Source organism: Anopheles marshallii, chromosome 2 (genome assembly GCF_943734725.1).
Source record: "Anopheles marshallii chromosome 2, idAnoMarsDA_429_01, whole genome shotgun sequence".
Lineage (NCBI taxonomy): Eukaryota > Metazoa > Arthropoda > Insecta > Diptera > Culicidae > Anopheles > Anopheles marshallii.
The window spans coordinates 27515320-27533539 of NC_071326.1; the positions used below are offsets into that span (position 1 = coordinate 27515320).

At 47.3% G+C, this 18220-nt stretch overlaps 2 protein-coding genes across 2 annotated transcripts; both read right to left on the reverse strand.

The window, feature by feature from the left end:
* Positions 1–685: 685 nt before the first annotated feature.
* LOC128717798 (venom allergen 5-like) lies at positions 686–14161 on the reverse strand. Its single transcript, XM_053811475.1, has 7 exons — positions 14084–14161; positions 1785–1946; positions 1566–1712; positions 1403–1484; positions 1150–1297; positions 855–1069; positions 686–789 (listed from the first exon to the last, which is right to left on the reverse strand). Exons 1-7 carry the CDS (start codon positions 14159–14161, stop codon positions 686–688), a joined length of 936 nt encoding a protein of 311 aa, XP_053667450.1.
* A 2-nt stretch (positions 14162–14163) lies between these two features.
* Positions 14164–17967, reverse strand: LOC128707872 (trithorax group protein osa). The gene has a single exon (XM_053802831.1). The coding sequence runs from the start codon at positions 17965–17967 to the stop codon at positions 14164–14166; it is 3804 nt and encodes a 1267-aa protein (XP_053658806.1).
* Between the last annotated feature and the right edge of the window lie 253 nt (positions 17968–18220).

The following is an 18220-nucleotide window of genomic DNA, read 5'->3' on the forward strand; positions in this document are numbered from 1 at the left end:
CAACTTCAGTCGATCGGAGCATCACCTTCCTGCGCCTGTTCGATGTGATGATTGAAATGAGCCATTGAGAAGATTACGAGAGACCTCGCCACGCAAACAAACCACCGAATGGAAACGTTTAGATTTGGTATAAATTACCTCATATTAATTATCGCCACCTTTATCGCCCCTCGGAACAATTCCATACTGCCAGACAAACACGCGCACGAGAACAGCAAGGGATTACTCGTAAAACAAACCGTTTCCCATCAGGCCCAATGCGCCCACCCCACCCGGCCAGAACGGTGTGGTCGTGAGAAGCCGCGAACAAACACCGCACGGGCCCCGGTTCTAATGAGCAGCAGTCGAAACGCGGCAAACTTATTCAACCCACCGCCCCCTTTACGTTGCGTTCGCAGGTTTTCGCAGCCACACACACACACACACACGCATATCGCGGATTGCAGATTGTGAACGTGTCAACTTAATGACTTTTTTATAACTTCATTCCGGTGTTGAGTTTCTTTTTGCCTGCTTCATTTAATTAACTCGCCAAGTTGGCGTTCTTCGTGCTCGCTGATTTGTGGCGCGTTTGTATGCGAGTTTGCATGCACATAAGGTTGCTTCGGGTTTGTTTAATCCTGCGTTATTGGGTGCTCCTGTAATGTCCATTTTGTTCCGCGTACACACTCCTCACGGCGCTACTTCAATGGAAATTATTCACGAATGTTGATATTACCAACAACATCATTGGAAGCGTTGAATTCACCATGTACCCAGTTTGTCTGTGTCCAGCGGAATGTTTATCGTCTGCAATGAATCCGCAAGCCATGCAACGTGCCATATATCTCTTTCCCTTCCCACCGGAAACTTACCAATTCCACAAAGCCCGCGAAACACATGCGAACAGGACGCACGCTCCTGTGGGCACCCGGTACACGCACCGCGCCCGACCGTATATACCGGCTGCCCGATTATGTTGCCCCTGGGATAGTAGTAGCAAACGATCAGATGTCCTCCGTACATGGTGGCCGCACCGCAACCCACAAACTCGGTACGGGCCCAGATAAGTTGCGTGTAGTTTGACACCCTTGAACGCCAACGAGATGCAATGGTGAAAAGTCAACAAACGAAAGGCACATGGGATGTGGCGCGTGCCAACGGACGTACCCGGCACGCTGCAAGCTACCGATGGACAGGTTGTTGCCCAGCTTGTCCTTCTCGTTGAACCACGTACTCAGTGCGAGCGCTTCCCAGTGTCTCAGTATCGGTTTGGGATGAAAGAAAACATTCTGCCCGACCGGATAGGAGGGGTTACCTTTTAACCGCCGAAGGGTGACACAAAGTTTTGGTCGGGTGTGATGAGTCCCATGTCCCAAGACCATCGAAAGCGAAAAGCCACACAAAGGCATATGTTACTTACCGATGAAATCACACTCATCATACCCGACGATACACTGCCGTACCCAGCGTTCCGCCATGGTCTGAAGATCCCTGTCCCAGTGCTGCAAAAAAGAGCGTTGAAGATTGTCAATCGCAGAAAGCAAAACAAAATACGACGACACGTCCTTCAATCCATTCCTCACCAAAAACTGCATATTTGCAGCAGGTTGTCGTGGGTCCGTTGCGACCTTATTCCTCAGCCCATTGTGTCCCATCATAAAGCTCTTGATGCTATCCTGTCCCAGGTGGATTGGTGCAAATTTCTCGCATCTCGGATGTGTTTCGTTTGGCTGGAAGATGGAGGGGAAACAAACTCCCTGCTGTACATAACAGACTTCCACGTCGAACCGCAGCTTACCAACCTTGTAACACATCGTATGCACGCGTCCACCACAGCTGGAACCTTCGTTGCAAAGATTCACATGTTCCTGCTCGAAAATGGTCCACTGGTACTGCCCGAAACAAACGCTAATAATGTGCATCATCAAAATCGCTATCTTCATCATTGTGTTCCGCAATGAAAACTGGCCCCAATAACGAATAAACCAGGGGCAAATATGGTTCCGCTCACGTCACAAGGAACTTCATGGATTGCTTTGAGCTTTCGGCAAAAGCAAAAACGTTACACCCTATCCTTACTCCATTAGCGTATTACCTAACCAGTTAGCTATCTGCCGTTGGATATCATGGCCTACTACCACTACGGAATGAAAGGATCATAAATAAGGTTCACGAATATTCTTACGGACCCAAAGCAAGCATCCGATCGACCAAATGTCGTACGATAAATGTTTAATCATCCACCGGTATTGTTCCGGCACAAAGATTGCACATAAAACAGTGCCTTTTTATTGCTTCAAGCTGCTGTGTCGTTTGATGTCGAGCATATCGATTGCAAATTTATGTACCAGGACTTCCGCTAATGTGTTTTTCTCGATTGTTTTTTTTATTATTTACTTCCTAGTACATATTGCACATGTAACGATTAATGGTACAGCAGATGAGCTGGCTTGTAATAATTTATACCACGCAACGTAACGTAACAAATGGCCATGACCATACCGTGCCTGGATGGAGTCGAGAAATATTACTCACGGTGTAGAATATGCATTCAGTATCTTCCCGTTGGGTAGCATCTATCCATTTAATTTTTACAGCAATACGGCTAGAACAGCGAACTTTTTTTTAAATTAGCAGCACAGTTCTCCACCTACAATAAAAAGATCTTTTATTTTCCATCCAACTCTTCCATTGGCTTTCTTTCGGTTGATTCGAAAAAATTGGCAAATTGGCAAAAATCCCTTTTTTGCCTCCTATTTTAATTCCACCCCAGTTTTATGGGTCTCAATCTATGCAGCCAATTTTCCCACAGTCTTCATATCGATACGTTGCGCTGGCGGCTTGATAAAGCGGCCGCTTGACGGTCGAATTGAACTATCGGCCACGAAACCAACCAAAGCGAAAACAAAACCACGACAGTTTGACAAGGTGGAACGGGAAATAGCCGAAAAGCGCATAGAAAAGCTCCACCTACCTATTTATAATTCGTGGTATTATTTTATTTATCTTTATTTCCCTCCCGGTGGTTCGGTGGTGCGTCTCCCGGCCCATGGTGAGGCATTTGCTGTCCATTCTGCTAGCGCTCATAGGGAACCATCCCAGCGGTATATATCACCAACGATTACCCAGCGCGCTCGGTTGGTCGCGTTTTGATGATTTATCACGAACATATCTGTCTAGCGGAGTAGATTTGGGACCTTTTTTTTTGCTCTTGGTTTTATTATTGTAGCCGTCTTTCTTCTCACTTCTTCTGCCGTCAACATCTTGTCGATCGCGGTGTCTAGGTTTCCGACAACAACAAAAAAAACCCCTGGCGTAGTGTTATGATTATGTGCGTTTATGCTGCCGACGGGCAACATACACACGATTGAAAAGGCAACAAACGCACGTGATGAGTGGATATCTTCCACTTTACTTCCTTGCAATCGGTGGCGGAGGGTTGGACGAACCGCGAAAACGCCGGGAATGAATAGTCTGATGAGCATTTATGAAAATCTTCGCAATAGCACAGCGGCACTATGGGATATTGGGAGGGATTAAAATTGGGCGACGGAATCGGGAAGATTTAAATGAATACATTTAATAGAATAAGGTCTTCTAATGATGAGCTATGCTATGTAATGGGCTTTAAGAATTGCATAAGGACCAAACTTAAAATAAATGCAGTTCTTGAGGATAAACGTCCATGTTATTAAATTATGTATTACTACATCCATCATAACTGAAGTCCTACTATTGCTTGTACTCGGGCATGTCCTCGACCTAAAAGGATTTTACGAGCTGGGAAGTTCAGTATTATTCTCATGACATGACCAAACCACCGGAGTTAGGCATGAATCCAAGACGAATGTGAACTGTACATCAGATTAAGTTACCTTGAGTTATAAGCAATACGCCCTGGCCGTTCCTTTTGAATAATAAAAAAGATGTCGACTAAAAAGATTTCGTCATTTCGTCAAGTCTAAGAAGCGTACCGCAAATATGTTAAATTAAAATCAGCAACATACTTTGGTGCCTTTAGTTCCTTATTCAAAATGCAGACAGTCAGATAAACCCGCACAATAAAGGTAACAATATCCATAAAGCATTCCCTCTGAAACCAACGCGGAAATGCCCACTGTGCTGTCACTTCAGACAACATATCATGCGCTAGAGAAGATAGACATTAATAACACCCCATCTGTTCGTGCGGTGCGACGATGCGGTGGCGATGAAGACCCTTTTCGCTCTTCCACTTCTCCCATTCACACCCTCCCCATCCGGGGCAGCCCGCTCCATCTGATGGTGGTCAATTTTCGTGGCAATCACAAATCAAAACGCAAGCGCCAACTTGTGCCGCGTTCGCATTTAATCGTCCACCCTACTGTCTCGGAACCTACCCGGTTCCCGCTTTTCCTCCGCACGCACCATCGGTTGCTCCGCCAGCCCAACCTTCGATTCTGTGGATGGTTATTATTTCGGTTAAATATTAATGTTTCCAACGATACGATCGAATGTGGTTATTAAATTGCCTCGTGTTGCGTATTTTTATCGTGTGTGTCTCTCTCACTCTCCACACTCCGGCGCGGGTTACTATCGCCGGTTCCAAAAATAGTAGAAACAGAAGAAGAAAAAAAAACAAATAACCGTAGCCTTATGGAATGGAGGGTCTGCGACCGGAAGCTTCGATACACCGATCGATAGATTTTAAAGACCATCCGGTGAAATCTCTACCATCTTCTTCGCTGGCTGATATGACAACACATCTAAATGGTATTTAATTACCAGCAGGAGAAAGGGGGCACATTTCATCTGCGGTGCGTACAAATCACATTTTGTCACAACTATTACTTGCTCACGGCACAATTTCGAGGCTAAGCTGATTAATGTGATGTTAATGCGTAAATCTTCATCGGATTGATATTCTATCGTACCATCGGTTTTCGTCTCATTCCGAATCGATTTCGTTCACTGCAAACCATGGTCGGGCTTATTAAGCTGCCAATAATGATGAAATAAAACTGTATTTGCATATCTTACTCGTTCCAATACTTTATCGTTATTTAATAAGGCGCTCTATCGTAATCCTTGCCAGTAAACAGGATTAAATGCTAACTGGTGCTCAAGAGCAAACGTGTGCGAACTTTTGAATGAGAAACGATAATGAATGTTTTATTCATGAACTTGGTGCTTCTGTGAGCGAATGATGAGGATTCAATATAAAAATTAATTCTTATCATTCTAATACCACACCGTACGGAATATGAAATACATTGTCCACGCTCCAGTACGTCAAAACATATCAAAACACACAGCGCATCAATCTTCAGTAATGTTATTTCTGATGGTCCAAACGAAACAATGGCGGTAGCATCTCCCTATTAAAGGTATTTCCTTTATTGATTTGCCATCCCAATTGAACGTATCATCGAAACGGGGATTCTTTCCCACTACCCGCAGGCTTGTTTGAGTGCGTTCATCGCAAGCGCTATTTGTTTAGGCACTGCTGCTTGGTGCGCGAGGTCAATTTCATTAGGACAGTGCTTGCCAATTATTATTTACATTACGGTATGCTCACGTCCCGCTGAGTTCACGTGTGTGCGAGTAAGTAATATCCTACATTGTGATGACCAAAGCAGGAAAGCACATGGTAGGGAAATTTCTCCACAGATGAAACAAACAAAAAAACAATCCCCCCCTACACACACACACACATAAACACACCGCCGGAAGGATGTTTCTTCCAATCAACCAAATTTTGGACCTGTTTGTTTCTTTTGCAGCTGTTCACAGATTGTGCATAATTTCACCATCACCGAGTAACGTCGATCGATTTCCACCTAATCCAGCTGCCGCCGTGCGGACCTTATCACAAGCATTATCGACAAACAAGCGCAATAAATATAAGAGAGGGGCAAACAAAACAAAAAACCAACAACCACAACAAACTCGTATGGTTCGAAAAATCCGTTGAAAAATCGAAAGACTTGAGCCGGCGGTATGAACGAACCTCCGTGTGACAGCATTTCCGCCTCCATTCACTTTTCACTCGTGGCTGGCGTTTGCAGTGACACTTCACTCGCTGCGGGTATAAAAATCCCGTAAATCGGGACCAACCGGGCAATCGGAACTTCCGCTCCGAGTTCGGCAATCAAATGGCGGCCTGCAATTAGCATAAAAATTCACAGTTCGAATGGGAAAGCAGATGGCAGCAGCAGCAACGGCCAACTGGAAACAAAACTGATGATGATGATTTAAATAAAACGCTCATTATCGCGCTGTTCGGAGATGAATTTCCTGTGTGCGTTGTGATTTTTTGATAAATAATTAAGTTTTATCAAACCAAAGGAAGGAAGTGTTCGTTGGTGGTGAACATTGTTTTGCTTTTCTTATGAGGGAAAGTGTAATCAAGAGCCTCGCGAGCGGTGTGTGCTAGAGTGTGAACTCTCCTGTACAACCAACCGTGATCGTATCCCTGACTCCTTACGGCGTAAAGTTCATGGGAATTTTACGTTTCATCTTCTTACTGGTCGTTCCCTAGCGTCTTTTTCACATGCAAGCTTTACTGTTACAATAGCAATGCATCCGATGACTTTCCTCTTTCGTTCGTTCCTCTGACGATCGTTATTGTTTCGGGAACCGTTCTTCAGCTGGTTGCCCCAAACGCGTCCACAGGACAGGGTGCTACATTCGACACATTCGTCCCGGATCGTGGCTCAACGTGCAACACAATCGAAAACCACCATTATGAAAGAGGAAGAAAATGAGAACAGCAAATCAACCAACGGGTCGAACCACTTCCGATCGAACACGGCACACCGCCACCGGTTGAGGTAGCGACAGGATGATTCAGCAAACAAGATTCCTACGGAAGCTGCAGCAACGGGCTGCATGAAGCGCAAGAAGCATCCCGGAGCAGCAGCATCCTAAACCGCAATCGTACCGCTTTCATTTCACCTTGTCCTTGAATTCCTTCATCCTTCCAGGATTCGTCTGTACAGAAATGTTTGCTCATCCGAACATAAAAACCGGCAGCCATCCCAGCTGGGACCACCGCATAGTGTAACGTTACGGGCCACTGTTTACTTCCCATTCATTCACACACACACACACACACCCAGCCAAGGAGGGAAAATCCTTCATCCTTTCCGCACCACCACCACCACCACCATCCCTTCCCTGCCCCCCACTGTCTGGTGCGATGCTGTGTGATCTGATTTCTCTTCTTTAATGCTGCCGAAATTCCACCCGAAAAGGTTCCGCTTTAGTTTTTAGCGCACCCCTCTAGCGCTGTCTTAAATTTACGCTTTCTCCCGGGTCGCCCTACGGATGGCAAAACTTTTGCTAGAATATCAACATACAACACACACACACACACCTAAGGGGTGTCTCCTCCTGTACAGGGACAAATCGGGGAATGCCCTCATTTACCTCGTCTGGATGCTGCTCCTTTTTTGCTACTTCCTTTACCGAAGCGCACAGATCTGTAACAGCCAGAAGAAGAAGGGACCAGCTACGAAAAAAAAAAGCAGTAAAGACTCATCTAACCCTTTTGACCCTATTTCTTGGGTTCGTGTGAAGGGTGCACACAATATTTCGCAACCGGTAGTGTAATATATTTCCTTCTGCTTCTTCGCTAGTTTTTGTCTTACCAAGCGTTAAGGGAATTTCGGTCTTCGTCACCTTACGGGACAATCATCCCGGACCCGGGCCTGGGCGAAACGATATTGGCCCGATTTCTTTCCCAAACACACTTTCACATTTTCTCTTTTGCAGTGGTTGGATACGTGCAAAATGCAACCCTCTTCGGTGCAATCCTCGTTTCTTAGAACAAGCCATAATCAACTTGAGGTTAAAGCTATACAGATTTTAGAGCACAATTCGAGTAGTTGAGCCACCGTGAGGCAACGAATATAATCCACTTTTTTCCGCAAATATACTCGTAACACTAATCAGCACGGTTTTAAAATTGTATGAAATGTCAAAAGTTAAAAAAAGCAAGAATTTTTTTTGCAAGTTTTTTTTAAATAGTATTAATTTTATTTTGTAAAACAATTAGCATGCTTGGCCGAATACACCCGGGACAAGGAGCGCTTTCATTATTTGGAGAAGTAAATGTCTCCTACCTTATTTGAATTGTACCTTAGGTTAAGATTCCAACAGATTTAAGCAATACCACCTGACCATGTTTTATAAATAAAAATATTAATATAATTAATTATTATTAATTAATATATTAATAATAATATTAAGATCAATAGTAAGAGGATGTCGAAAAGCGCGATTTGGTTATTGATCGCTACTAACCGATTATCGTATTGCAACTGTTTTTCACCTATCATTTCAAGACTTTATCAACACGGAACTACAAAGTTAGTCAGGTTGAACTTATTTACCGATTAAGCATATGAAGGTACTGAACCTACTCATAGTAGTGTATTCTGTACTGCTCCCACCAAAGGCCCTCCTTATCCTTCTTAGAATAGAGGCTGAACGAGTGTACAGCAAACTCTTTACACCAAATTTGCTTCAATGGTTGATGATGCGTTCAGGGTTTTCTACGTAAAAATTTCAAAAAGCCATTGTTTTGCTGTGAGTGCACTTTTCCAATACCTTCATATGCAACTTCCATGAGATTCCTGTAAAACATATACCAAGAAGTAAAATTTACGAACGAGGAAATACGATAACTCCAACCAGTAAATTCAATCCCTTGATCGCCATGCCCAACAATACTTCAATCCATTCATTACCATTTGTCATCAAATTAAATCCACACCCACGCCAATCAAACAAACATCAATTTTCACATACATTTTTTATCATTTTTGCTTTATTCCATTTTCCATACACTTGTAACCATTTTGGTTAATTTTTTGTTTGTTTTACGTGTTTCGTATGTATTCATGCGGGTGTCTGTGTTTTTGTTTCATAGTTTCGTTACAGTACCATTCATTACACATTTGCAGATGAACTTTTTTTATTTTCGTTTTATGTTTGTATGTTGTGTTTGCACTTAAAATTCATACTTCATCCCCTTCGTTATGATTTGTTCTATGCCCTGCCATTACATTGTACTCTTCATTTATATATATATATGCTCGTAGAATAAGCATTTCGTACACCTGAGATTGAATTTTGCATTTATACTATTTTCTTCCGTTTCTATAGTAATAATAATAATAAACATGGTGGCAATATACATTACAACTAAAAGCTAACAACTGACAACTAAATGGCAACATGTGGTTTATTAACTACCATCTTGAAAAGAGCTTCCATTAACTGTGTCTATCTTATTGCAGTGTGTGCGTGTGTATACTATGGCAAATGAAACTCAACATGGTTGTGATAAGTAATAGTAGAAGTAGTAGTAGTAGTAGTAGTAGTAATATATGGCAGCGTAATTCATTCCTTCCGCCAACTAGCCAAGCGCTACGTTGGTCTCTTAAAAGTTGGTAAACATATAAGATACATCGGAAACACTTGTAACAATACGGAGCCATATAACTTAAGGATTACTTTAAAAACAAACCAAAGTGGCCTCTTAAACTAAAGCACCGGGTCGGACTGTTTCCGTGATATATCGTGTAATGAGGACGATTCTCTTTCTTCCCTATCTCACTCGCTCAACTTTCTTCCCTTCGAGCCAATTTTGGGCAATGGAAATGTAGAATAACACTTCCATTCAAGCTAATTTTAATACTGACAGGTATTGATGGTTTCGTAAAAACGTTCAAATTATTAAAACCAAAATAAAGACTACAACTTCATCCCACGCAATTTCACTATGTTTTAACTTCCTCTTCTTTTGCTATAAATGTTGGCTTGTTCCACAACCCATTCGTCTTGTTCCTGATTTTGTTCTACCACATCTTTCTCTCTCTTTTGCCGGTGCTGTTCCAATCACTTCGCACGGGTACGGGATATGTTTGCTTCTACCTTACCTACATGTGTATGTTTTTTTTTCTTCTGTTTTATACGCACGTTTATTGCAAAACATGAAAAACTCTTGATATTGAGCTTAATGACCTCACTGATATGGAACGATTGTTTTAAACAATATTGATAATCGGTTGCACGTATCGGGGTTTGATGATTCTTTCCGTTTGGGTTTGTTTGTTTTGTTTTGTTTGTTTTTGTACAAGTTTCAATTGTTTGCTTACTCTCTTTCATTTCATGTACTGTTTTTAACCACTTAATATCTATCTCTTGAGATGCATTCAATTAATTCATTCTTTGTTTGTAAGTTTGTCCTTTTCTTTATAGTTTTGTAAGATTTATAATTTTTCTTATCTGTTCCACACACTCTATACACCTTCATTCCTATCCTCCTATACTACACACATTTGTTAAGTTTCTTTTATTTCTTCCTTACCTCGGTTTTGTTTCATATATTTCGTATATACGCATGTGTTTGCTTTAAGTTCTGGTTGCACTCCTTTTCCTTCTTTTTTTTTTGCTACATAACAAACTTATTTACCGATTGAGCATATGAAGTATGTTTGTATCTTGGTTTTCACATGTCTTCCTGTATTGTTACGTGAACTTCTGCCCAACTCATGGATAACATTTGGTAACTATGGTAACTAGTTGAGTACTCTTCTCCCTCCGCTCCTTCTTCACTGTCTGCGCTTCTGTGAGTGTGAGCTAAACTTAGAGTAGGAATGTTGTCGTTCAACGCTTATCATGAAGTGTATTTCGCTACGAAAACGAACCGTTGTTAACGTGCGCATAAAATGCGTCATAAAATAAAGGCAAAACAGATAAAATTGAAAACAAATTAAACTTCATGTTTAAAATTGCGACTTAAGTGGGTTAAGCTAACTGAACCGTGTTGAGGCTTCTACCGAATGGAAGAGTTCGTGGCGGATCTCACAGATCTCCAGTATTCTAAATAATCTATCGGTAAACTTAAAAAAAAACCCATATTTGGCAAGATATGTTACCGAATCGTAAGATTTGTTTTATGATAGTCGTTAGTGATTTTCGTTCCCGTTTCTGAAACATTGATTCCACGGGACGCACCGTTCTGTAGACTCTAAAATACATGCTAACATTAAATTCTACGTGTATCCCTGAGGTTCAGATTTGGCTGCAAAGTTTCCATTTACTGTTTTTGTTTTTTTCCACCCTCCCCTCTCTAGAAACTCTCCCTTTGAGACTGTCATTGTACACGAGTTTTGAGTTATTTCTGTTTCCTTTTCTTCCGATTCTGGCCCTGGTGCAGGCAGACGCGGGCCGAACACAACAGTGAGCGAAACCAACTAAAACCGATTTTGGCTTAACGAGCCTGCATTCCTGAAGCCTTGACCTTAAGCGCGTCAACGTCACACAGATGGAGCAGATGCAAACGTCGACGGCTCCGGCTCGATCACGTCTCCCGTCTCCGAGCCAGTGGTAGACTAATTAGTGTACTTCGGCCACACCACACCACGCTATGGCTAACGGGTTTTTTGGCGCGATACCATCTCCAAAACGGCCCCTGCCCCATTATCGGCCCAAAATGCCATTAACCAGACAAACCGAACGCGACTGCAACGGAATGAAACGAACGCACACAAACAAAACCCCGCCGGAACCGGGACGCTACTTTTGCCGTGCCGGGCCAAAGTTGCAAAACCCGATGTGGCTGCGTGTCTCTAGGAACGTTGACAACTAATAGTAGCATTACGTTTGGCCGAATCGATCAACCGTCGATCGATCGAAACGCTTGGTAACTCACGGCGCTTAATGTACGGGTGACTTTGTTTACGGTTCCACCGAATCCACCTGGCGGACCATTAATTAATCTAAACACAACCATACGCCCCTGACGCAAAGTACACACAATCACTTTTCGAATAAAACCTAACGCACACGCGCGAACGATCTGCAGGGCAGGGAGTTGCGCCCATATGTATTGCCGTATTGCGTGGACTCGTGTCGTCACACAACACACGGCACGGTCCTTCCTGCCTGTAAGTTCGATGATTAAATTGTGCCACACACTAATAGCTTGTTGATATCGTCTTGTTTTGTGCTATGATTTCTGGTTTGATATACGATCCCATCCTACGTTTGGCATTCCCCTGACTGTTCCTTCGCTTTTCTACTACAGAGTTTTGTACCATCGTCACGAATTACTTTCGCTTTCGCTGTCAACTGCTTCCAACCGTGTCAGGAAAATATGCTTCGAATATCGCGTACATGTTGTTTATTTGATTTCTTGTATTCTTGCTTCATTGATTTCTCTTGCATGTTTCTTTGTCTCCTGCTTACCTACTTGCTGCACCATTATCGTTCATTTGTACATTCGTTATTTCTTCGTACTCTATTCTATTAGATGAGATGAGGATTGCTCTCTTTCTACTGTCAGTTTATGAGCGTGTTTCGCGCTTTCACGTGACTTATGTAGAGTATTATCGTTTAGTAAGTTGGTTTGTTCCTACTGATGTTGTCAAAATTTGACGCGCTTCGAAAGATTCCACCAAAAAAAAAAAAGACTACACTCACATCCAACACTTGCTCGCACGCGGTACAGACATGATACGCAGCGAGGAGTGGATTCTATAAGATCTTGTTTGTCTCCCATTTGTATTTATCCCACGCTTCCTGCGCTTTGTACATGCTTATTGCAGATTAGGTACGTGATTGTAGGTATTTTGTCTGTCGTTTTCTCATTGATTGATTCTCTGCTCACTTTCCCACAGGTGCAGGGCTTTTCTTTTTTTTTGGACGAGATGGAACCGGAAGAAGAAGGGAAGGAGAGGTGCCTGCTGGCAAACTTACATTCATCTCTAGGTAGTTTACACTATACTATATTACACAAACGATCCGTTCCGAGCTCATTTTGCTACAATTACTACCACATGGAATTCGATCAAAACTGGAACCCGGTACCAAAAACGTCCGAACGAAGAATACGTACACTACGCGTACACATCAGTAGATTCTTTTATTGCTTTAAAATGTTCTGAATGTCTCAAAGTGTATGTCACATCTATGCTAATACATAATACATCGTCCTAGATGGGTTCCCGGGCTGCGAAACCCGGCACCTCACAGTACAGTAATAAATATATCGTAAAAGGGTTCGCCATCAGTAGCTCACCTCGCAGCTATCTCTCGGTAACTCTAGCTCTGCCACCAGGGTTTTATGTTAGTTGATTTCATCCCCTCTATTGGTAAAATATATGTATATTTATATATGTATATATAGGTAGCTCTCCACCAGGAGACAGGAACTGATTGGAGACAAAATAAACCATCTGTTTTCGCCCGAACGGCGACCTCCAACCGATCCACACAGTTGTACATTAGTCGGATTTTGGAGATGGATCGTAAAAATGCATGCTCTTGTTGAGGTAGAATCGTTTTCAATGCACCGGAACCGGAAGGTTCCGTGCGTTTTGAGGAATCCTGAATGTCAGACGATGTCGACGGACTGCTGATCACACTTCGCGAGCGTTAAAAAAGACAACGCCCCGTAGTGCTGTGTGCCTGAGTTTAAAACTGCTGTACTTGTTGCGTGCACAAGTACCGGTTCTCACTAATCTTGGTTACAATTTAACTAAAAGCGAAAACATCCTACTGATTGGCAATCTGAGCCGGGAAATGGCGCATCTTTGCGTGCAGTTTGATGATGTTTATCTGATTAAACAAAACAAACCGCAACAAAAACCAACATAAAGATGTCCCGATTGACACTTTATGCGCTTGAGGTAGCTGGTACGTGGTACTGTTCTAGTCACTTACGCTTTGCTTGTATTTTGTTTGCTTTATTTGGAATCGAGAGGAATAAACTCCCCGTGGCACCCGTTTTGCTGGCGATGGCATTAACATTTAACGCAAGGTAGTTTGACGGTTGATACCGGTTACGGTTAAATGTAACTGATATAGGTAACTCTTCACGCCCTTTCTGGACTTACTTGCTACAGCTGTTTGCTTACGATACACTTACGAATTTCTGTTTCATTCCCACCCGATCCTATGGCCCAACGCTACAACCGAGCGCCCCTGTACAACATCCACATACACACACACACACACACCCACATACACACGCGCATCCTCCCACAACGCCGGCCTCGTGAACCGAACGAACGAAAAATGTACACACTACGGAAACACGCCGACCCACCCGGTTAGTAGTTGATGGTGGCTCGGGATCGCCGCCGCCGTTCACAGCTCCGGTGTCAGACAGCGCAGATTCAGCCATCGTCATTCGTCCACCATCCCGACGATGTCCTTCTTGCCGCCCTTCTTGATGCCTCCCTTCCCGGTGCGCTTCTGCCCACCGCCCGTCCGCTCCTGCCCGGCCGCCGCATTCTTCCGGTGCGTCTCCGAGTGCTTGATCATGTGATCCTTCCGGATGAAACCCTTGCCGCACTGTTCGCACGCGTACGGCTTGGAACCGCTGTGCAGGCACATGTGGCGCCGCAGGTCGGTCTTGTGGTTGAACTGCTTCGGACACTGCTCACACTTGAACGGTTTTTCGCCACCATGCTTCGCCAGATGCTCCTCGTACGATTGGTTGCACGGGAAGCGTTTGCCGCACCGGTGACACTTGTACGGCTTGTCCCCCGAGTGGAACGTTTTGTTGTGCTGCGTCAGATAGCACACCTTGTTGAACACCTTGTCGCACTCGATGCAACGGTGCACCTCCGGCTGTCCATTGCCACCGGATTTGTTGGAACCGGCCGAGTCGGCCCGCGGCACCTGCAGCTGCGTCTGCCCAACATCCGTCGAGGTGACGCTCGGGGAGCAGGGCGCCGGGGAAATGGCGGGTGCGGTAGCACCCAGCTGAGGTGTCGCCACCCGGTACAGCAGCTGCTCCTGGTACGGGTCGATGTCGTGCTGCTGCAGCGCATACTCCTTGTACTTGCTGCCCATCGCGCTGTGTACAATCATCTGGCCGTGTGGCAGCAGCCCGCGCTGCTGCTGATCGTGCAGGTTCGTCAAGATGGTGGTCGTCCCGTCGCTGCTGCTGGGACGCTGGTACTGGTCCGGTACGTTAGGTGAAAAGGGGGGCGCCGTATCGCCCTGATACACCTCGGCGCCCCCCGAACACCGGGGAAACCCCAACGCACCGTTACGGGCGTCCGTCGTCGACTCGATCAGCCCATCGCCCCCATCGACCCACCCATGCTGGTGGGTCCCCTCGCCGGACACCATCCCCATCTGGGACGGGTACTGGTGGGCCGCATTACCAATAATAAGGTGATAGCTCGGCGCCTCCGGCAGGATGGTTTGGAAGGATGGAATGCTGGTGCTGATAGTTAAAGGATTGGAGATGGTGTGCATTGTGTGGTGCTGCGTGTGGGGGTGGTGGTAGGGCTCCATTGAACTGATGGTGGGCGGCGGCGGCAGCGGCAGCTGCTGCTGCGGCGGCTGCTGCTGCTGCGGAGGTGGCAGCGGCGAGCCCATGCCCATGGTGGGGGGCGTGTGGGTGCCCGTGGGCGTGCGGGTGCTGGTGGAGATGATGTCCCGGGTGCCCGGGATGCCCACCGTGCAGGTGTGCAGATGGGTGGTTGGCGTGAGGATGGTGGTAATGGTATGGGTGGCTTGCTCCATTTGCTCCGCCATGTGGCTGTTGCTGCTGTTCGAGTAGATCTGCAGGCCCCTCGGTTGGGAGACTTGGACGGAGGGACCTGCTACCCCGTTTGGGGGAACCGCTGAAGAAGTGGAGCTGGCTGTGGTGCCGTTCGCGCTGGTCGCGCCGGCGTACGGGTGATGAAACCCCGGTGACTGGTTCGAGCTGACTACCTGGCCCTGGCTGCCCGGATGCTGATGGCCGGGCGACGTCCCGGCCGTTGAAAACCCCGCCGCCCCACCACCGTACTGTGGCGCGCCCGGACCCACCCCATACTCGGGGCTTCTCGGCGGATCGGGCGGTGGTACCGGTTGCTGTATAGGCTGCTGGATCTGCGAACCGGCCCCTCCGCCGCCACCGCTGCCACCGCCTGCCCCTGCACCCGCCCCGTTGCCCGCCCCACCACGGCGACCCTTGTTGGCGTAGTTCGGGTCGCGCCCCGGATGATGGTGCACGCTGATCGGCAACGTTGCCGGATCCGGCTGGCCGCTCGATTTGACCGCGTTCTTGTGCAGCGTCGTGTTGTAGTGTCGCTTCAGATGGCCCGAGCTGGTGAACCACTTGTTGCACGCGGTACAGTTGTACGTCTTCGGACGGCGCGCCTCGTTCGACTTCCAGGCCGTGCCCTTCGTCGGCCCTGCCGTACCCGGCAGCGAGGAGGTGGCCGGCTCGAACGTACGGTACTGCGAGCCACTCTCCTGCGGCGTGGTCGTGCTCGGAAAGTCGGACGGACTGGTCGCCAGCTGATTGTCGTGCATCTCGTCCGCGTACTGCTTCATCGTTTGGGCGTTCGTTGGCTGTGGCGCTGCGGCCGGTGGTGGCAATGTCGGCGGCAGGCTGTACTCATTCTTCACAATCGGACTACCGGTCCCACCGTAATGTCCGCCGCCTCCCCCACCAAGGTACTCCGACTTTATCGACGGTGTTGCCGAGTACTCGGACTTGATCGGATGATGGTAGTAGGCGGCCGCGGCTGCCGCTGCTACGGCGGCCGAATGCTTCATGTCCGGTCCACCGCCGTGCGATGGGTGGGGCGGAGGCAGCGACGGGGGCCCCATAAAGTTGTGCGCATCATGCCACGACATCATCGGGTGCCGCTGCATCGATTGGAGTGGATGCAGCGAGTTCATCGGGGGTAGTAAACCACCGTCCGGACCCGGCCCGTAGCCAACCATCTTCTGCGAGTCGAGATCCAGAATGTCCGATGCGGGTGCTTCTTCCTTCACAGGGTACACGGGCGTGCCGGTTCCTCCGGCACCGTACGAGTAGCAGTTGGCACTGCCACCACCGCCCTGCAGATCGACCTGATCGACGCGCTGCTGCTGCTGATCCTGCGCCGACTGTACAGGCACGTTCGAATGTATCGTGGCCTCATGCTCGTGCAGTGCCTCATCGGACTCGCACACCATACCGCACTTCTCGCACTGTATCGGCGACGGCGAAGGTGTGGGCGGAATGTTCGAACCGCCCGTACCGTTCGGTGGCGAATGTGACGGCTGGGACGATTGGGACGTGGTGCTAGCGACGGTCGTCACGGTAGTGGCGGTTGCTCCGCTGCCACTGCCTGCTACGGTAACTCCATTGGAAGAACTTACCACTTGCGGGCTCATGCCGGCCGAACTGCCACCATTGCTGCTGACCACTGCCGGGGAAGATCCATCCGGTGCGCCGCCATTGCTGCTGGAACCGCCATACGGATGGTACCGGGCCGAGGACACTACCGACGAACCGGACTTATAGTCCGTCGGTTGCAGTGGTCCACCCAGTACGCCACTGCCATAATCGAGACCCGTACCCGGTCCGCCGGTGTAGTAACTGCCCGGATCGTACCCCGGGTGGATGTAGCTCGGGTAATGCATCTCACTGCCCGGTGGCCCGCTGGCCAACCCAAGCTGATGCGGATGTTGACTCACTTGCTGCTGTTGCTGCTGTGCGTGGTAGGGTGGAGTACCACCACCACCGTAACTTTGCGGAGTTCCTGGCTCCGTTATGGTGGGCTGTGGCGTTGGCGGCTGATTGTCACTCGAGTCGGCGGCCGCCGCTATCGTCGTGTGATGTTGCTGCTGATGCTGCTGCGGTGATGGTACCGGTTTCAGACCGGCCGTATGCGTCGGTGTATGCGAACCGGGCTGGTTGTTGTTCTCCGTGTCGGAGGAAGTTGGCGTCGTGGACGATGGTGCGCTACCGTTCGTTGTTATCGTCGCGGTCGTCGTTGTCGTTGCCACCGCTGTCGTGCCGAGTGTTGTACTAACCACGGGCTGCTGTTGCGAACCCCAACGGTTCATGCTGTCATGCTGATGGTAGTGCATATGATGCACCTGCAACGATGATGCACTCTCAAAGTATAGGCCACACTGGGAGCAGATGTGCTGCTGCTGCTGCTGTGACACACTCTGGGGAACCCCGTGCAGAGTCCCCCCATTACTGGCCATCACTCGATGGCAGCACCAAGTTCACAAAGTATTCGCGACGTAACGACACTGTTCCACCAACTAACATCGAGATCTTTCGCGCACTTCACGGCAAGTCTTGTACACGGCGTCGGATAGCGGAATTCGCACTGGAACACGGAGCACACACTGCAGGAGCACACACTTGTCTGCTGGATGATGACACAGTACAGTATGGTGCTTCGCTCACCGCATTTCAGTCACTTCAGTCGTTCGCGCGCGTTTTTAATTACCC